General features: G+C 39.1%; 1 protein-coding gene across 2 annotated transcripts in view; it reads left to right on the forward strand.

Annotated features, from left to right (window-relative positions):
* Positions 1-17,253, forward strand: part of VPS41 (VPS41 subunit of HOPS complex) — a 153,012-nt gene that overhangs the window by 94,044 nt on the left and 41,715 nt on the right. For both annotated transcript variants that reach the window (XM_007455327.1, XM_007455328.1), the window contains 4 exons: positions 9,675-9,772; positions 13,800-13,929; positions 15,615-15,730; positions 17,023-17,079. In XM_007455327.1, coding sequence (XP_007455389.1) covers positions 9,675-9,772; positions 13,800-13,929; positions 15,615-15,730; positions 17,023-17,079 — 401 coding nt within the window. The remainder of the gene's footprint in view (positions 1-9,674; positions 9,773-13,799; positions 13,930-15,614; positions 15,731-17,022; positions 17,080-17,253) is intronic.

A 17,253-nucleotide genomic window follows, 5' to 3' on the forward strand; every position in this document is an offset into this window, starting at 1 on the left:
CATTCCTGCCCTTAACAGGCACATCTAATCATGGTTATTGACACAGTTTCAACCCCCATCTCCACCCCTCGGGGAATAAATTTTCCTGCTTTGTATTCTTTCTTGCTTTACACCTGTTTCCATTCTTGCATAGCACATGGTATTTTAATTATTTCTTTAGCTTCTAGACTCACAATCTCTTTTAAGTCAGAGGCAAACTCTTCATCTTCCTGATGCTTCTGGAAGAGTGTCTTCTGCCTAACTGGTGCTCAGTAATTCTTTATTAAGTTGTTGATAACTCTCAGAGACGTAAGACCCAAGGTACAAGAAAGCTCTGTCTTATTCACTTTTATTTCAGTCACATGCCAGTCATTCAGAAATTTAGAGCATGTATGCTACTGATGGCCCAACAATATTTATGCATTTGTGACTGTAATCCCAGCCCTGGGTTATATCAAGTTGGTGTCTAACGCTGATATGTTAACATTTTGTGCTTGGAGGATTCTGAGAAGATGGTGGTAGCGGCCACATAACTGTTCCATCCTCCTGAGTCCTCAGGAACAACTAGATCATGCAACCAAAAGCCCATAGACAACACTTACAGCAAGGTAGCCCTAGGAACCCCAAGATATGAGCAAATGGCAAAATCCACCAATAGCCACGGGACCCGCTATGGTTCCAGTGTCTGTATGAGAGAAAGCAGAGGGGGCAAGGGGGCTTCTAATGCATTTGAGATCAGGAGATCTCCCAGACAATCAGCAGGTGTTTTCTGAAAGACACCCAGGCTGCTCTGAGAGGGGTGGGTGCAGGGCTGCAGTTAGGGTGAGGGGCTCGGGCAGCCCGGCAGCCCCTGGGAACTCTTACAGTTGAGTGGCCAGTGTTTCCTGCCAGGGCCGGGCTCACGCAGGAGACTAAATCCTGAGCAGTATGGGCATGATAGAAACAAAGAGAAGGTCCAGATAAAAGTGGGGAGGAGACAGAGCCAGGAAATCTCAGAAAGCAAGGGACCAGATTTTTAAAACTATGTGAAAACTGTGAATGAGGGAACTCTTGGAGGTTAGAAGAGTTATCTCAGTTCCTCCCTCCTCCCAAGAGATCAGTGGCTGATTTCACCTAGAAACAAGTGCAGAAAAGTACCAAGGTCAAATCTCATACTAAGGTTTAAGAAAAAGTGAATAAGGAGCAGAGTAACATCCTTGGCAATGAAAGCACACCAGACAGAAACACCCACAAAATAGATCATGACTGTAATTTACTGTGTCAGAACAAGCTCCAAGATAGTTTAAAGAAGGAATGGGGGCTTCCCTGGTGGTGCAGTGGTTAAGAATCTGCCTGCCAATGCAGGGGACACAGGTTCGATCCCTGGTCTGGGAAGATCCCACATGCCACGGAGCAACTAAGCCCGTGCACCGCAACTACGGAGCCTGCACGCTAGAGCCCGCGAGCCACAACTACTGAGCCCAGACGCCACAACTACTGAAGCCCATGCGCCTAGATCCTGTGATTCGCAACAAGAGAAGCCACCGCAGTGAGAAGCCTGCACACCGCAATGAAGAGTAGCCCCTGCTCACCGCAACTAGAGAAAGCTCGCGTGCAGCAACAAAGACCCAATGCAGCCAAAAATAAATTTAAAAAAAAGAGAAGTGATGGAAGGCATGAAAGAACAACAAAAATCAGAACTAAAAAAATTTCAAATGAAGTGACAGAACTCAGGAAATATTTATAAATAAAAGATTATTTCAGAAATGAAGGTTAAACTGGAAGGAACACAGGCGCAAAGAGACAAAGACAATGCTATAAGAAGAGAAATAGAAGACGAAAAAAATTTTCATCACAAATAAGGGGAAAAAAAGATTTATGATTAAATGATAAATACTGAGACAGGCAAAGATAATTCAGCCTACAAATAAGAGTCATGGAAAACAAAACAAGGGAATGGAATAAATACCAAAAACAGTAATTCAAGAAAAATTTCCTGAAACTACAGAGAAACAAAACTAGAAACTATAAATTAAAATAGTACAGTTGTGAATCTGAAAATTATGACCCACGATGAACAGCTTCAAGATATATTTGAGTAAAATTACTGGACTTTAAAGACAAAAACCATTGGGGGGCATCTGGACCTGCACTGTCCAATATGGTAACCACTCACCACTTATAGCTGTTAAGTGCTTGAAATGTGGCAGGTGTGGGCTGAGATGTGCTGCATCTAGGATTCCGAAGACTTAGTATGAAAATAAAAAGTAAATTATCTCATTAATAATCCTTTATGTTGTTAAATGTTGCAATGACCATATTTTGGACATGTTGCATTAAATAAAACAGTTTTTAAATTTCACCTCTTTTTACTCTTTAATATGGCTACTAGAAAACTTTAAAGTTACGTTTTTGGCTTGTGTTAATATTCTGTTGGACAGCACTGATCAAGAACTCAAGCCTCTCTTCTAGATCAGAGCTTTGTACGCAATTGTCCTCTTTCTGGATCCAAAGAACTTCCTTGAATAAAATTTTTATGTGAATAGTCCCTCTGAAACTTTCTTCCTCTTTCTCTCTTACTCTGCATAGAATCTCTTTCTTTTTTCCTGGAATTATTTCTTCTAGCACGTCTAGGAATGCTTTATTCTCCTAAATAAACCAGAGCACTGCAGGCCTTTCATCCCCATCAGGATGAAGGCTGTGTTGCAGCTGTAATGTGCATCTTTGCTTACCTCCATCACAATCCCAGGGGCCCCAGAGCACTTCCTGCAGGGCTCCAGAGCCATTGACTCACTTTCAGAACTCTTTGATCTGAAGAATAGCTACTGCCTTTTGTGGCTCCGTCTAGAAATTCTGCATTTTTCTCTCCTCCCCCCCCCCCCCCCCCCACCGCCGCCCCCCAGCTTTTGCTTTCTATTTTGTTTTAGTGCTTTCCAACACAATTTGTCTTTTTCTTTATGACTTACCTTTTCCAGATAATGGAAAGATGAGCTTCCATGGTATGAGACCTATAAACCACCTGTATTCAAACTGGTTTTGCTTTGGAAACATTTTTTCATTAGTTATTAAAAATCATTGTCATGTGGAAAAAATAGAATTTTAGAGAAAATAAACTGAAACGTTGATTGTTCCACTAAAATTTTGAAGTAGAAAGGCAGTAATTACTTGAAGTTATTTTATAAAGCCAGTCCATAAAATTTTACATAATTTACGTATGTTCCAGAAGAATAAATACTACCGTTCAGCGTTTCTTTCTCTAAATCTGTTCATTATTACCTGTTCATTAAGAATAGTCCTTATACTTTCCTGTTAATTCTTTTATTTTATTTATTTATCTTTAACATCTTTATTGGAGTATAATTGCTTTACAATGGTGTGTTAGTTTCTGCTCTATAACAAAGTGAATCAGCTATACACATACACACGTTCCCATATCTCTTCCCTCTTGCATCTCCCACCCTCCCTATCTCACCCCTCTAGGTGGTCACAAAGCACCGAGCTGATCTCCCTGTGCTATGCGACTGCTTCCCACTAGCTATTTTACATTTGGTAGTGTATATATGTCCATGCCACTCCCTCACTTTGTCACAGCTTACCCTTACCCCTCCCCGTATCCTCAAGTCCATTCTCTGGTTGGTCTGTGTCTTTATTCCCATCTTACCCCTGGGTTCTTCATGACCTTTTTTTTTTTTCTTAGATTCCATATATATCTGTTAGCATATGGTATTTGTTTTTCTCTTTCTGACTTACTTCACTCTGTGTGACAGACTCTAGGTCCATCCACCTCACTACAAATAACTCAATTTCGTTTCTTTTTATGGCTGAGTAATATTCCATTGTATATATGTGCCACATCTTCTTTATCCATTCATCTGTCGATGGACACTTAGGTTGCTTCCATCTCCTGGCTATTGTAAATAGAGCTGCAATGAACATTGCGGTACATGACTCTTTTTGAATTATGGTTTTCTCAGGGTATATGCCCAGCAGTGGGATTGCTTGGTCGTATGGTAGTTCTATTTTTAGTTTTTTAAGGAACCTCCATACTGTTCTCCATAGTGGCTGTATCAATTTACATTAAGGAACCTCCATACTGTTCTCCATAGTGGCTGTATCAATTTACATTCCCACCAATGTTCCCTTTTCTCCACGCCCTCTCCAGCATTTATTGTTTCTAGATTTTTTGATGATGGCCATTCTGACTGGTGTGAGATGATAATGTGTGTTTAAGTCTTCTGCCCATTTTTGGATTGGGTTGTTTGTTTTTTTGTTATTGAGCTGCATGAGCTGCTTGTATATTTTGGAGATTAATCCTTTGTCAGTTGCTTCATTTGCAAATATTGTCTCCCATTCTGAGGGTTGCCTTTTGGTCTTGTTTATGGTTTCCTTTGCTGTGCAAGAGCTTTTAAGTTTCATTAGGTCCCATTTGTTTATTTTTGTTTTTATTTCCATTTCTCTAGGAGGTGGGTCAAAAAGGATCTTGCTGTGATTTATGTCACAGAGTGTTCTGCCTATATTTTCCTCTAAGAGTTCGATAGCATCCGGCCTTACATTTAGGTCTTGAATCCATTTTGAGTTTATTTTTGTGTATGGTGTTAGCGAGTGTTCTAATCTCATACTTTTACATGTATCTGTCCAGTTTTCCCACCACCACTTACTAAAGAGGCTGTCTTTTCTCCACTGTATATTCTTGCCTCCTTTATCAAAGATAAGGTGACCATATGTGTGTGGGTTTATCTCTGGGCTTTCTATCCTGTTCCAATGATCTATATTTCTGTTTTTGTGCCAGTGCCATACTGTCTTTATTACTGTAGCTTTGTAGTATAGTCTGAAATCAGGGAGCCTGATTCCTCCAGCTCCATTTTTCGTTCTCAAGATTGCTTTGGCTATTGGCGGTCTTTTGTGTTTCCATACAAATTGTGAAAATTCTTGTTCCTAGTTCTGTGAAAAATGCCAGTGGTAGTTTGATACGGATTGCATTGAATCTGTAGATTGCTTTGGGTAGTAGAGTCATTTTCACAATGTTGAATCCAAGAACGTGGTATATCTCTCCATCTATTTGTATCATCTTTAATTTCTTTCATCAGTGTCTTATAATTTTCTGCATACAGGTCTTTTGTCTCCTTAGGTAGGTTTATTCCTAGATATTTTATTCTTTTTGTTGCAATGGTAAATGGGAGTGTTTTCTTGATTTCACTTTCAGATTTTTCATCATTTGTGTATAGGAATGCCAGAGATCTCTGTGCATTAATTTTGTATCCTTCAACTTTACCAAATTCATTGATTAGCTCCAGTGGTTTCCTGGTAGCATCTTTGGGATTCTCTATGTATAGTATCACATCATCTGCAAACAGTGACAGCTTTACTTCTTCTTTTCCGATTTGGATTCCTTTAATTTCTTTTTCTTCTCTGATTGCTGTGGCTAAAACTTCCAAAACTATGTTGAATAATAGTGGTGAGAGTGGGCAACCTTGTCTTGTTCCTGATCTTAGTGTAAATGGTTTCAGTTTTTCACCATTGAGGACGATGTTGGCTGTGGGTTTGTCATATCAATTACAAGAGAAGATCTGTAAAAACTACAGACACATGGAGGCTAAACAATACACTACTTAATAACGAAGTGATCACTGAAGAAATCAAAGAGGAAATCAAAAAATACCTAGAAACAAATGACAATGTAGACACGACGACCCAAAACCTATGGGATGCAGCACCAGCAGTTCTAAGATGGAAGTTTATAGCAATACAGTCCTACCTTAAGAAACAGGAAACATCTCAAATAAACAACCTAACCTTGCACCTAAAGCAATTAGAGAAAGAAGAACAAAAATACCCCAAAGTTAGCAGAAGGAAAGAAATCATAAAAATCAGATCAGAAATAAATGAAAAAGAAATGAAGGAAATAATAGCAAAGATCAGTGAAACTAAAAGCTGGTTCTTTGAGAAGATAAACAAAATTGATAAACCATTAGCCAGACTCATCAAGAAAAAAAGGGAGAAGACTCAAATTATGCCAATAAAATGGACAACCTGGAAGAAATGGGCAAATTCTTAGAAATGCACAGCCTGCCGAGACTGAACCAGGAAGAAATAGAAAATATGAACAGACCAATCACAAGCACTGAAATTGAAACTGTGATTAAAAATCTTCCAACAAACAAAAGCCCAGGACCAGATGGCTTCACAGGCGAATTCTATCAAACATTTAGAGAAGAGCTAACACCTATCCTTCTCAAACTCTTCCAAAATATAGCAGAGGGAGGAACACTCCCAAACTCATTCTACAAGGCCACAATCACCCTGATTCCAAAACCAGACAAAGACGTCACAAAGAAAGAAAACTACAGGCCAATATCACTGATGAACATAGATGCAAAAATCCTCAACAAAATAGTAGCGAACAGAATCCAACAGCACATTAAAAGGATCTTACACCATGATCAAGTGGGGTTTATTCCAGGGATGCAAGGATTCTTCAATATACACAAATCAATCAACATGATACACTGTATTAACAAACTGAAGGAGAAAAACCATATGATCATCTCAATAGATGCAGAGAAAGCTTTTGACAAAATTCAACATGCATTTATGATAAAAACCCTGCAGAAAGTAGGCATAGAGGGAACTTTCCTACTCATTCTGACACCACTGTCTCCAACCAGCCCTTCATGGATTCAGCCTTAATATAAAGAATACACTAAATCATGATAGATCTTAAAACAGTTCTGTTTTGTTGCATTAGTAAGTAGTAATGGAAAAACAGAACCCTGAAATATCATTGATTCTGAAATGTCTTTTATTTTTTTTAATGCAGAGTAGCTGTAGACATTTTCCTAAACTAGGACCTCATACCAGAAAATAAGTCCTCTTTTTTACATGATATCATTACTAATGGGTATTAATGGAGATGAATTTCTAAAGGTAAGAAAAGCAGCTATTATTTTAGAACTCTTAATTTGTGGCTCAAAGGGTGCGACTATAATTGCAGTTTTGTTTTCCATAAGATTTCTGTTGATATGAAATCATTTTAATAAAATGAGAAGAATTATTTAATTGCAGCTGTATCTGAATGGTGATAACTTGCTTAACTGTGCCTCTGGAAATCTTGACAACACTATTTTTATATAATACCACATCTTTTCTCCGTAAATAACATTTTTTGTTTGTAGTTTAGTCATTTCATGTCATTTCTACCTAAATTATTACCTGTTTTCAATTAGTAAAGTGGTAGGATCTAGTACTTAACAAATAAGCATTTTGTTATAGTATCTGGAATTGAGAAGGAAATATCTGCTTCTTCACATCTGTCCTTATTTTCTTTAAGAACACATTAGATTTCCTATTATGTTCTTAGTTAAAGAACTGGAAGTTTTCTGTGTTATTAATGCAAACTCTTGAGGACAGAAATCAGGATGTAGAGGAGGAAAGATTTGGGTAGAATTGTTTTCTAGTTTCTCTGATCTGTATCTTATGGCTCATTCATATAAACCAAAGCCTTGATGTGGATTTCGTTACCTTTAGGAGGGATACTGTGTGATGCTCCTTGTCAGTGAGCCTAGGCAGCCCCTTTGGCGTCTCAGAAGGGGAGAATACCTCGTTCACCCACCATTTCTTAGATGATGCTCTCCCTCGGGTGCCTATGGCAGACAAGCCCATCAAAGGCTCCATGTGTTTCCCATGAAACAGTCTCTGTAGCATCTTTGATTGCTCTTCATCCAAGTTGCTGTATGCGTAGCATTTCAACGATGGAATGCGATTTAGTAAAAAAAACACAAGTCCATCTCTACCAAAGAGTTTATGCAACCTCAGGAGTGCTGGCATCCAAAACCTCCTGTTAACAGACCTGTATGTCTTCCTGAATGTGAAACTGTCACCTCTTTGATCAGTAGGTCATGTGTGGCCCACACTGTTCAATAGCATCTGCACATTCCAACCCTCCCGTCTCTCCCCCCTCCCCCCCTGCCCACCCCCTACATTCATAGGTAGCACTGGGGAAGCTTCTCCAGAACCTTCTGTGCCTGGCTACACGCTGCACGTGCTCATCTCTGAACACGTGGTTGTGGGAAGTTCTCTACGCCTGTGCTTCGTGAGAATATTGGTCACATCACCACTTTACCAAAAATTATTTTCAAGTGCCTAGATAAGAACATTCAGTTCAAGTTCACCGGGTGAGAAAACAAGTCTTCGTGGCAGAGCTGGCACCATTTGGACTCCCATTGTGTGGCTCTGTCCAGGGCACCCTGACCACCTATACGATCCCACCCAGGACAAAGCTTAAGAAATGTTATCCTTTTTGATATTTACGTTATTAACTACTTAGTGTTTTTTTGATTATCCTCAGTCTCATTTTGGTGTGAAGATAAAATTTTGACAACAGTTAAATAAGGAGCAGGCGTTAAAGAGCAGCACAGTCAAGTAACACTAAGTGATTTACGAGGAGGAAGAAGAAAAATTCAGTACCCCCTCAGTTTATGTGTTATGGGTTTTATTTCTATTCTGATGCCTTTATTTATACATGGGAAAAGTCATACCCACAGAAATTAAAATGCATTATCCAAGTTCAGTGTAATTGCAGTTAGGACCCAGATTTCCTAACTTCCCATTCAATATTGTTTCCAATATGCTACACTGACTTCCCTTGCTTTGGAAAAGATGGTCATTTTATCATAAAAGTTAACTAAATCTGAAGCTAATATCACAGAACTGTGGAGAAGAACTGAATCAAGAAACTCTTAGAAAAAGTGGTGGGTTCCAATGAGAGTTTACTCTCAAATGAATCTGTAAGTGCCATGTATGATTCCTGGAAGAGTCTTTTCCTGGCACTAATACTGTATCAGTTGGCTTTGCTGCGTAACAAACCGTCCCAAAACCTAGTTGCTTAAAGCAACAGTCATTTATTATAGATATTACAACAGGTAGTCATTAGAATCGTACTGTAGCAATATTTGTACTTCTACCATTGAGCCTTCTGTAAGATCTTTGAGGTCCATTGTAATTAAATCTGTATACCTCTTAGGTGATGCAATAGAAGAAAGAGACCTTCTTCTACGTTTTAATGACTATCTTTTAAAAGGAAAGAGAAATTTCTTATTTTCTCTCACCTTTATTTCACTGAAGAATTAATGGAGTTTCATCATAATGTAATGTGTATTTACACTTTTTTTCTTTTAAGTCTAGATATGATGTTTATTAAATGTTTAAAAAGGAGTCATAGTTTCATAATTACAAATAGCATTTCTTGTGACCATCATACCACTGTAATGCCCTAATTGTGAAAGATTGAAATTTATGTTTAAATTATTTAAAAAGTATTTTTGTCACTAGTAATATTTTTAAGTTATTTAAAATATTTAATTTTTTAGTATTTAAAAGTATTGTTATCGATAATCATTTACATTGGGTTTTATAGATTTCAAAGTGTCTTCATGGGATTTAACTCTGTCATTTTTAAACTAACTAGATAGTGTCACTCTTCACCGTTCATGCTGCTTTATTGTCGAGTTTGCTTTTTATTTGCAATAGAAATTTTCAAGCGTAAGTTCCCAGATATTCTTTTGGGCTACTGATTATTGTCCAGAAAGTATGTTTATCTCTGCCCCCTTTTTGTTAGATTTCTGAAATGAGTCCATCCTGCGTTCGTAGTCGACGTGTCCTTTCCTTTGTGTGCTGTTTTTTGCTGCTAACGGTGAATCTTCTCTCCCTTTTGTTTGCAGTGTCTCAGTTTGAAACTGAATTCTACATCAGTGGACTGGCACCTCTCTGTGATCAGCTTGTTGTACTTTCCTATGTAAAGGAGGTTTCCGAAAAAACGGTAATTTTTTTTTCACCCCAAATACAATAGGGTGGGTTCATTTGTAGCATTTTTACCCAGATGAAGTTGCCCATGAAAGGACTCAGCTCCAGTCCGAGCAGAACTTCCTGACCTATAAAACGACGTCAGCAGAGATTACCCTGCAGGCTTAATGTACTTACGTTTCAGAAGCTCCACTCATTGGTTGCCTTTGTTCCTTTTGTCAAGCACAGGGGAGTCTTTTTTTTTTTTTTTTTTTTTTTTTCTTCCCTTTTTTCCATCTCTCTTGGTATTTTAGTCGAAAGGAATGAAGGATTCCTCTTGCCAAAAGGCCAAGAAACTAAACTGACACTGTGCATTAGCAGAAATGACAGCAATGAAGTTGATGTGTAGCATCAGCACGAGTCCCTGTGGTCAGAGTGAATTACAGAGAGGGTGGTCCATTATTTCCTGTGGTCCAGATATATTTGTTTACTTCCCAGTGGCCTAGTGATTCTGAGTAGCTTGATTCTTGCTTTGAAATTAGATTGTTGCTAAGTCTCGGTTATCACTGCAAATGATAGTATGAAATGTATGGCTCATAGGAAGCAGCAGAGACTCTGCATTTCATTATACATGATTTTGGAATGAAGCCGGTTATAGGGTCCAGCGGAGGGGCCTGCATACTGAATCTTTCTTTGAAGCCTAGGTCGGCCCCATTCCTAGTTTTTCTTTATTGTCAGAGCCCAGAGTTCCTGTCAGGAAGCAGCCAGGGGTGGCTTCAAGGCATAAACGAGAGTTTATTGTAAAGGATTTTCTTTGGGATGCTGTGGTATAAAAGAAATGCAATTGATCGTCTAGCTCTTTACAGTGAGTGGGTTCTCCTTGTCTGTATCCTCTCTCTCTCTCTCTCTCTTTTTTTCCTTTTCAGATAGCAAGGAATAAAATGGGGAGAAAAACCCTGGGAGTCCCGGTTTTGAAGTGGTAGCTGCTCTCCAACATTTCTCTGAGCGAGCTCTTGCATCAGGAAGCCATCGCTATAGTAACCTGGTGCCCATGTTGCTAGGCAATGGGATGCAGTAGACTTAAGTGAACACTCAAACCTGCTAAAATCAATAGGGCTGGCTTCTAGCCCTGTGCAGGACATCAGTTTATTATTATTTTATTTATTTATTTATTTGAAAATAAAGTAAAGCATTGGCTCCGCAGGGAGTAAATACAGTGCTTTTTGATGAGGAATGTGGGGAGCATTCAGGATATGATTGAAAGACATAAGAAAAGAGGCAGTAAAATGACAAAGGGAAGGCCTAATAAACGGTTGACCAAAGAAAGAAAGAAGGGAAGGAAACCTTTGTTAATAAGAGAGAGTATTGGAAAGGAGTAAAAACCAAGAAAAGCCAACCTCAAAGAGCAAATTAGAAAATGGAGTTTTTTCAGAGGAAGAAGTGAGGGTCTTGGAGGTGCTTTAAAAATGTGTGTGTCCGTGTATATAACTCTTCCTTTTCTCTAACACCAAAGGACACCTGAAATCCTTAAATACAGAAAGAACTGATCAAATTAAGGCAGAAGGAATAAAGAAGCAAGCTTGGGGCCAACCACGCCCCCCTTTTCTTTTTCACATCAAAAAGTTTAACTGCAACAGTAAACAGAATTCATTTTTGTATCAGTTGTAATGTTATCCCAGCATATTTTCCTCATTACACCTTTTACATATGTGCCTGTTCCCACACAGTTGCAGTGATAGTTACAAGCTCTTCTGTGTGGCCATAATTTTAGGAGCATCGTTCCATTCTCTCTGCATATGGCTGTGCAGTCTCCCGTCCTCTTTCTGGTGGTTGTGAACTGTTTCATCTGGTTGATATAACCTAATTTATGAAGCTGTTCCCTTAATGTTTTGTTTTTCTTCCATTCATTAATAAAGCATGTGTGTTAAGAATGGTGCTCAGCATGGAGTATCAGCGATCAACAAGACCAAATCCCTGCTCCTAGGCAGTTCACGCATAAACAGGGCTGTTAGACCAGTGAACAAAAGTTGTAAAATAATGATAAGATGGATTTCTCATCCATCACCTTGCTGATGGATTCCTTACACATATGAAGGAGCTATTTATATGGTCTAGCAAGGTGATTTTCTTTTAACATTATTTGGTTCCGTTTTTTTTTTTTTCTATTTTGCTCTTCTAATTTTGATATTTTCTGTCATTGTTATAGCTGTTAATTTTTTAAATAGTCAAAATTTTCAGGTTTTTCCTTTTTGTTGTTTTAAAAGCAAGATATTTGTCATTTCTCCACAGATGTGATAAATTATCCTGTATATTCACTGGAGTTTTTTCCTCTAATAGTGGATCTTTCATAATTGCTTTTTATTTTGGACTGTTTTAAATATATGAGATGCAAAGCTGACGTAATCACTTCTCAATTAACCTAACAAAATCGATCAAAGGAATCTTTGAGGCTTACTGTTTTACTGGGGAACCTTGGAGAGTTGGGAGTAGTTCTGGATTTCTTTCATTCTGTTCCTTTCATCTGTGTTCTCTATACCAGTGCCCCACTGCTTTAGGTCTTACTACTTTAGGTCTTGCTGCTTTGGAAAATAGTCAAGTGTATCTTTCATGCCTCTGTGCTGAATATTCAAAGAGCTTGAGTTTTATAGTAAAACAAACTTGATTTTAAATCCATAGTCCCAGTTTTTCCACAAATCCCAGTCTCACTGTTTACTTATACAACTTTGACCTCAGTAAACTTTTCGATCCTCAGTTCCTTCATCTGCAAAATTAGGAAGAACAATACTTACTGAAGGGTGATTTAAGGACTCAGTGAGAAGAACCTGTGGACAGTCACCTACTAGGCTAGTGAAATTGTCATAGGCCCTCAATAAAGCATCTTTTCCCCTTCTGTCTTGATCTAGAATGGCAGTGTCCAAAACTGTAGTCATTAAGCTATGTGCCTATCCAAGTTGAAATTAATGAAAATGAAATAAAATTTAAAACTCAGTTTCTCAGGCACAGTCATCACATTTCAGGTGTTTGATGGCCACTCGTGACTCATGTCTACCACGCTGGGCAGTACAGGCACAGAACATCTACATCATCTCAGCAAGTTTTGCTGTAGACGTAACTCTTAGTCTCTGGCTTCTCAGCATCCCCAGTGAAAGGACTAGTAGTGGCAGTGGTCTGGATCATGGAGCAGTTTATAATGTAATTTTCACTCTGTCTCATATTTGTGAGGAAGATGTAACAGAGTTATCTAAGGATGTGGTAGCCATCCCTTGGAGTTGAAAGGGCTGCAGTGGTGGACCACTGATATAGTACAGTGGTACATGTCCTGTGTATCTCATCCAAGAGGTCAAAATAAACCACTGCTATGAGGCCGTCCACGGCAGGTGGTGAGAAAGGCTTACACCTGCCGAATTTACAAAACCAAAGCACTTAATTATGGCTACCTAGAATTAATTTGTATCATTTTTTTAAAAATATGCTGTGACACTTGGCCACTTAGTATCCATGTGATCTTGCACAAGGCACTACTTTTCCTTTTTTTTTCCTAATTATTTATTTCTTTTTGGCTGCGCTGGGTCTTCGTTGCTACGAGCGGGCTTTTCTCTAGTTGCGGCGAGCGGGGGCTACTCTTCATTGGTGCGTGGGCTTCTCATTGCGGTGGCTTCTCTTGTTGCAGAGCACGGGCTTCGGTAGTTGTGGCACGCGGGCTCAGTAGTTGCAGCTCATGGGCTCTAGAGCACAGGCTCAGTAGTTGTAGCACACGGGCTTAGTTGCTCCGTGGCATGTGGGATCTTCCCGGACCAGGGACCAAACCCGTGTGCCCTGCAGTGGCAGGCGGAGTCTTAACCACTGCGCCACCAGGGAAGTCCCTAATTTGTATCATTTATAGAAATGTAATTCAAATGAGACTTTCTTTTTCCCCTTAGGAAAGAGAATACTGCACCAGACCGACCAAACCCGTGTGCCCTGCAGTGGCAGGCGGAGTCTTAACCACTGCGCCACCAGGGAAGTCCCTAATTTGTATCATTTATAGAAATGTAATTCAAATGAGACTTTCTTTTTCCCCTTAGGAAAGAGAATACTGCACCAGACCCAGACTGGATATCATCCAGCCTCTTTCCGAGACTTGTGAAGAGATCTCTTCTGATGCTCTGACTGTGAGAGGCTTTCAGGAAAATGAATGTAGAGATTATCACTTAGGTGAGAGACATCAAGGATCTCACTCATGTTATTTCTTATATTTATGTTTTTTCCCCTCCACTTGAGTAGCACAACCAGGAATTTAAATTAAGGTGCTGAAAGGCTCTTGGAGCTTATCTGGGCAGGCCTTTTATGTTGAAAATGAAGGCGTCAAGGCCCAGAGATGCTTGAGTTCTCACAGCAGAAGGGAGGCGTAGAGATGAGGCCAGGACCAAGGTGAGGAGGCTTTGTGGCCTTTGTTCTTGTATTTGGTCTCCTGTCCTAACTATTTCATGTGACACCTGACTTACACTGATGCCAGGCAGCATGGTTCTCTAGCTGGCGTATCACTCCCAACTTTATATCCCTAGAAGGTGTACTCTGGGTTGCCAGAGAAATTGTCTTTGTTTGACCGAATGCTCAGAGCTTGAGAGAGCGCCCGGTACATACTAGGCTTTCACTGAGTATTTGTTGAGTGGATGCATGAATGCACTTAGTCACTGCTTGGAAATAAAGGGAGAACCATTGCTTTGTAGTCATACCAGGGGCCTCTGTGTTTTAGTGTCATCATATCCTTGAAAACTACGTTGATGAAAAAATAGAACAGCTTTGGCTGTTGAGAAATTCTTTCCTGCTTTAAAAACAATAGACATGTTTTGAGAATATTTTCAGTTCTCATTTTGGTCAATGAAGAAATATCCTATATCTGTTAGAGCTTTCTTATATGAAGCCCTTGATCAGCTGAGAAATGGGAGTGTATATTCTGGACTTAGCAAAAAGCAAATGTGATTCACAAGTGAAAGCATCCAGTTGAGGTATTTTTTGCTCAGAGCAAACTCTGCTGCACATTTAGAAACCCTTCAGAACAGGTTTTATAATTGAATTCTTCAGGAAACCCTTACCATCGGCATTGTGCACAACATGCTGAAATGATAGATGATGTCTCCAGGGCTTAGGGCATCTGTCATTTATGCTTTAGATGGCCTTGACCTTGAAGAGGAGGAAACATTTATCGCCAACTGTGGGGTGTAATTGTTCTGTAAAAACAGAACTGTGCTGTAAATGGCCATCAATAAAGTTTATATACAGTAGATAAATTATATACAATAGACCTGGAGAATTTTGAGCGCTGTCTTTCAGCTGACGTCAGAACGTTAATATATGAAACAGAATTTTTAAGCCTACCTTATTTTTTTCAAGTTTTTCTGGTACTTCCTCCCTCATCCCTCCCTTCCTTCCTCCTTTCCTTCCTTCTTTTTTCATTCAAATCATTTTACGTGTAAATTTTTTTTTTTTTTTTTTTGCGGTATGCGGGCCTCTCACTGTTGTGGCCTCTCCCGCTGCGGAGCACAGGCTCCGGACACGCAGGCTCAGCGGCCATGGGTCACGGGCCTAGCCGCTCCGCGGCATGTGGGATCTTCCCGGACCGGAGCACGAACCTGTGACCCCTGCATCGGCAGGTGGACTCTCAACCACTGCGCCACCAGGGAAGCCCACGTGTAAATATTTTTTAAGGCACTGGAATAGACTCTATCATTCTCTACCCTGTCTCCCACCCCTACCTTCAAACACAGCCAAACACATTTATTCCAAAGGTAAGAGTTTTCTGTTGACTTGTAAGTTGGGTAGCCTAACCCTGTCCCCCCCAAACCACTGCCAAGGTTTCTACTGTTGAGTCACCCAAGTTGTTGCTCTCTTATTTCTAGAATACTCAGAAGGGGAGTCACTGTTCTACATTGTGAGTCCAAGAGATGTTGTCGTAGCCAAGGAACGAGACCAAGATGACCACATCGACTGGCTCCTTGAAAAGAAGAAATATGAAGTACTCTTGCTTTTACTTAAAAGTATTGACACGTTGGTAACAGGGAGGGGCTAAAAGGGTTTTGTAATAAATCTTTCACGTAGGTGAACTAGAATGTTCTAAGCTAGTAATATGTAGGAGGCCAATAACTTTCCGATACTCTTCACAAGTTAGGGGGAATAAAGACTGCAAGGAGGTTGACTGGCCTTACTGTTCAGTGGAAGAGGCATTGGTGATGGAGGGAGGGGTGGGTTCGATCCAGCCTACTGATAAGTTTATTTGGTGGTTTTTCAAGAAGAATAAAATAAAGCTAGTATTTCAGAATCATCCATTTGGATATTTTAGTGAAATCATTTATTTTGTGCTTATATCATGTATAAAAAGTAAAGCTATCAAACTGTACTCAGGAGGGTTTGAACTACCTGTCCAGATGGAATGATGTTGTCCACGTCATTGAGTCTTGGTTCAGACTAATTTGAGTAGATAATGCCCCATCATGGCTTTTTTTAAAAAAGGAAAACATTTTAAAGTTTTAATAGCTGCAAAGGTATTATTCTGTTGGTTTAGTTAGAGAAACTCTCTGGATAGTCTTATATGCTAATCAGCCAAAAACAAACAAAAAATGGTCCACTTATTTGGTGCTTTAAGTTTGTAACCACCTGAAAGGATTTGGGAAAAAAAGTTTTTAATTTATAAACTCGTTGGAGTCCAGATATTGATACCACGCTCATACCCCAGTTATTACCATTATTGCTTTAGATCCAGCAGCTTCTTGAAGAAATAATTTTGTGTTTCAAACATTTTTGTTAAAGTAATCATTGTAAACTTACCAAAATAAAAATAAAATCAGAGATTTTCAAAATCTTAGTGTAGTTGTACCTAAATGTATGCATATAGGTTACTTTTTATGCTTCATAAAGGAAAAGTGCCCCTTGATTAATATATGTCATACAGATTTAGAATGACAGATTTTTTTGTTTGAACATAAGAGATTTTGTTGTATTTTGAGTTGCGTCTGAAATGTGATTCCAGGGTCCTAATGTGGAAATGAATTCAAATGGAAATAAGAGAAGTCTTCATTTTGGTTGACTGCTTTTGTTTGAGTTTGAATTCAGTGAGGTTCACTCAACCATAACATTAAACATTCCTGTGCTTGAAGCAAAAGCCATGGGAAAATGGGGCTTATTTATGTAGCCCAGAACGTTAAAACATAATAAATATAGTGTTTATAACCTCAATGTCTCTCTCTCCCACTCTCTCCCCTTTTCCCTTCCTCCTTTTCGACTGCTTTTATCATGCTTATGTAAATACAGGAAGCTCTGATGGCAGCTGAAATTAGCCAGAAGAACATTAAAAGACATAAGATTCTGGTAAGTATGTAATTTTACTATTTGAAACATAACTTTACTCAATAAGTTATAATAAGGCTGAAAGTAATTTGAAAAGAACGGATTCTTGCTACCTTTTGAGAAGTTATTTCAAGCGAATTCCCTAACCTGTGAGGTCAAAATAGTTCATTTTATTGAATCAGTTTCTGCTTGTAA

Source organism: Lipotes vexillifer, unplaced genomic scaffold, assembly GCF_000442215.2.
Source record: "Lipotes vexillifer unplaced genomic scaffold, Lipotes_vexillifer_v1.1 scaffold234, whole genome shotgun sequence".
Classification (NCBI taxonomy): domain Eukaryota; kingdom Metazoa; phylum Chordata; class Mammalia; order Artiodactyla; family Lipotidae; genus Lipotes; species Lipotes vexillifer.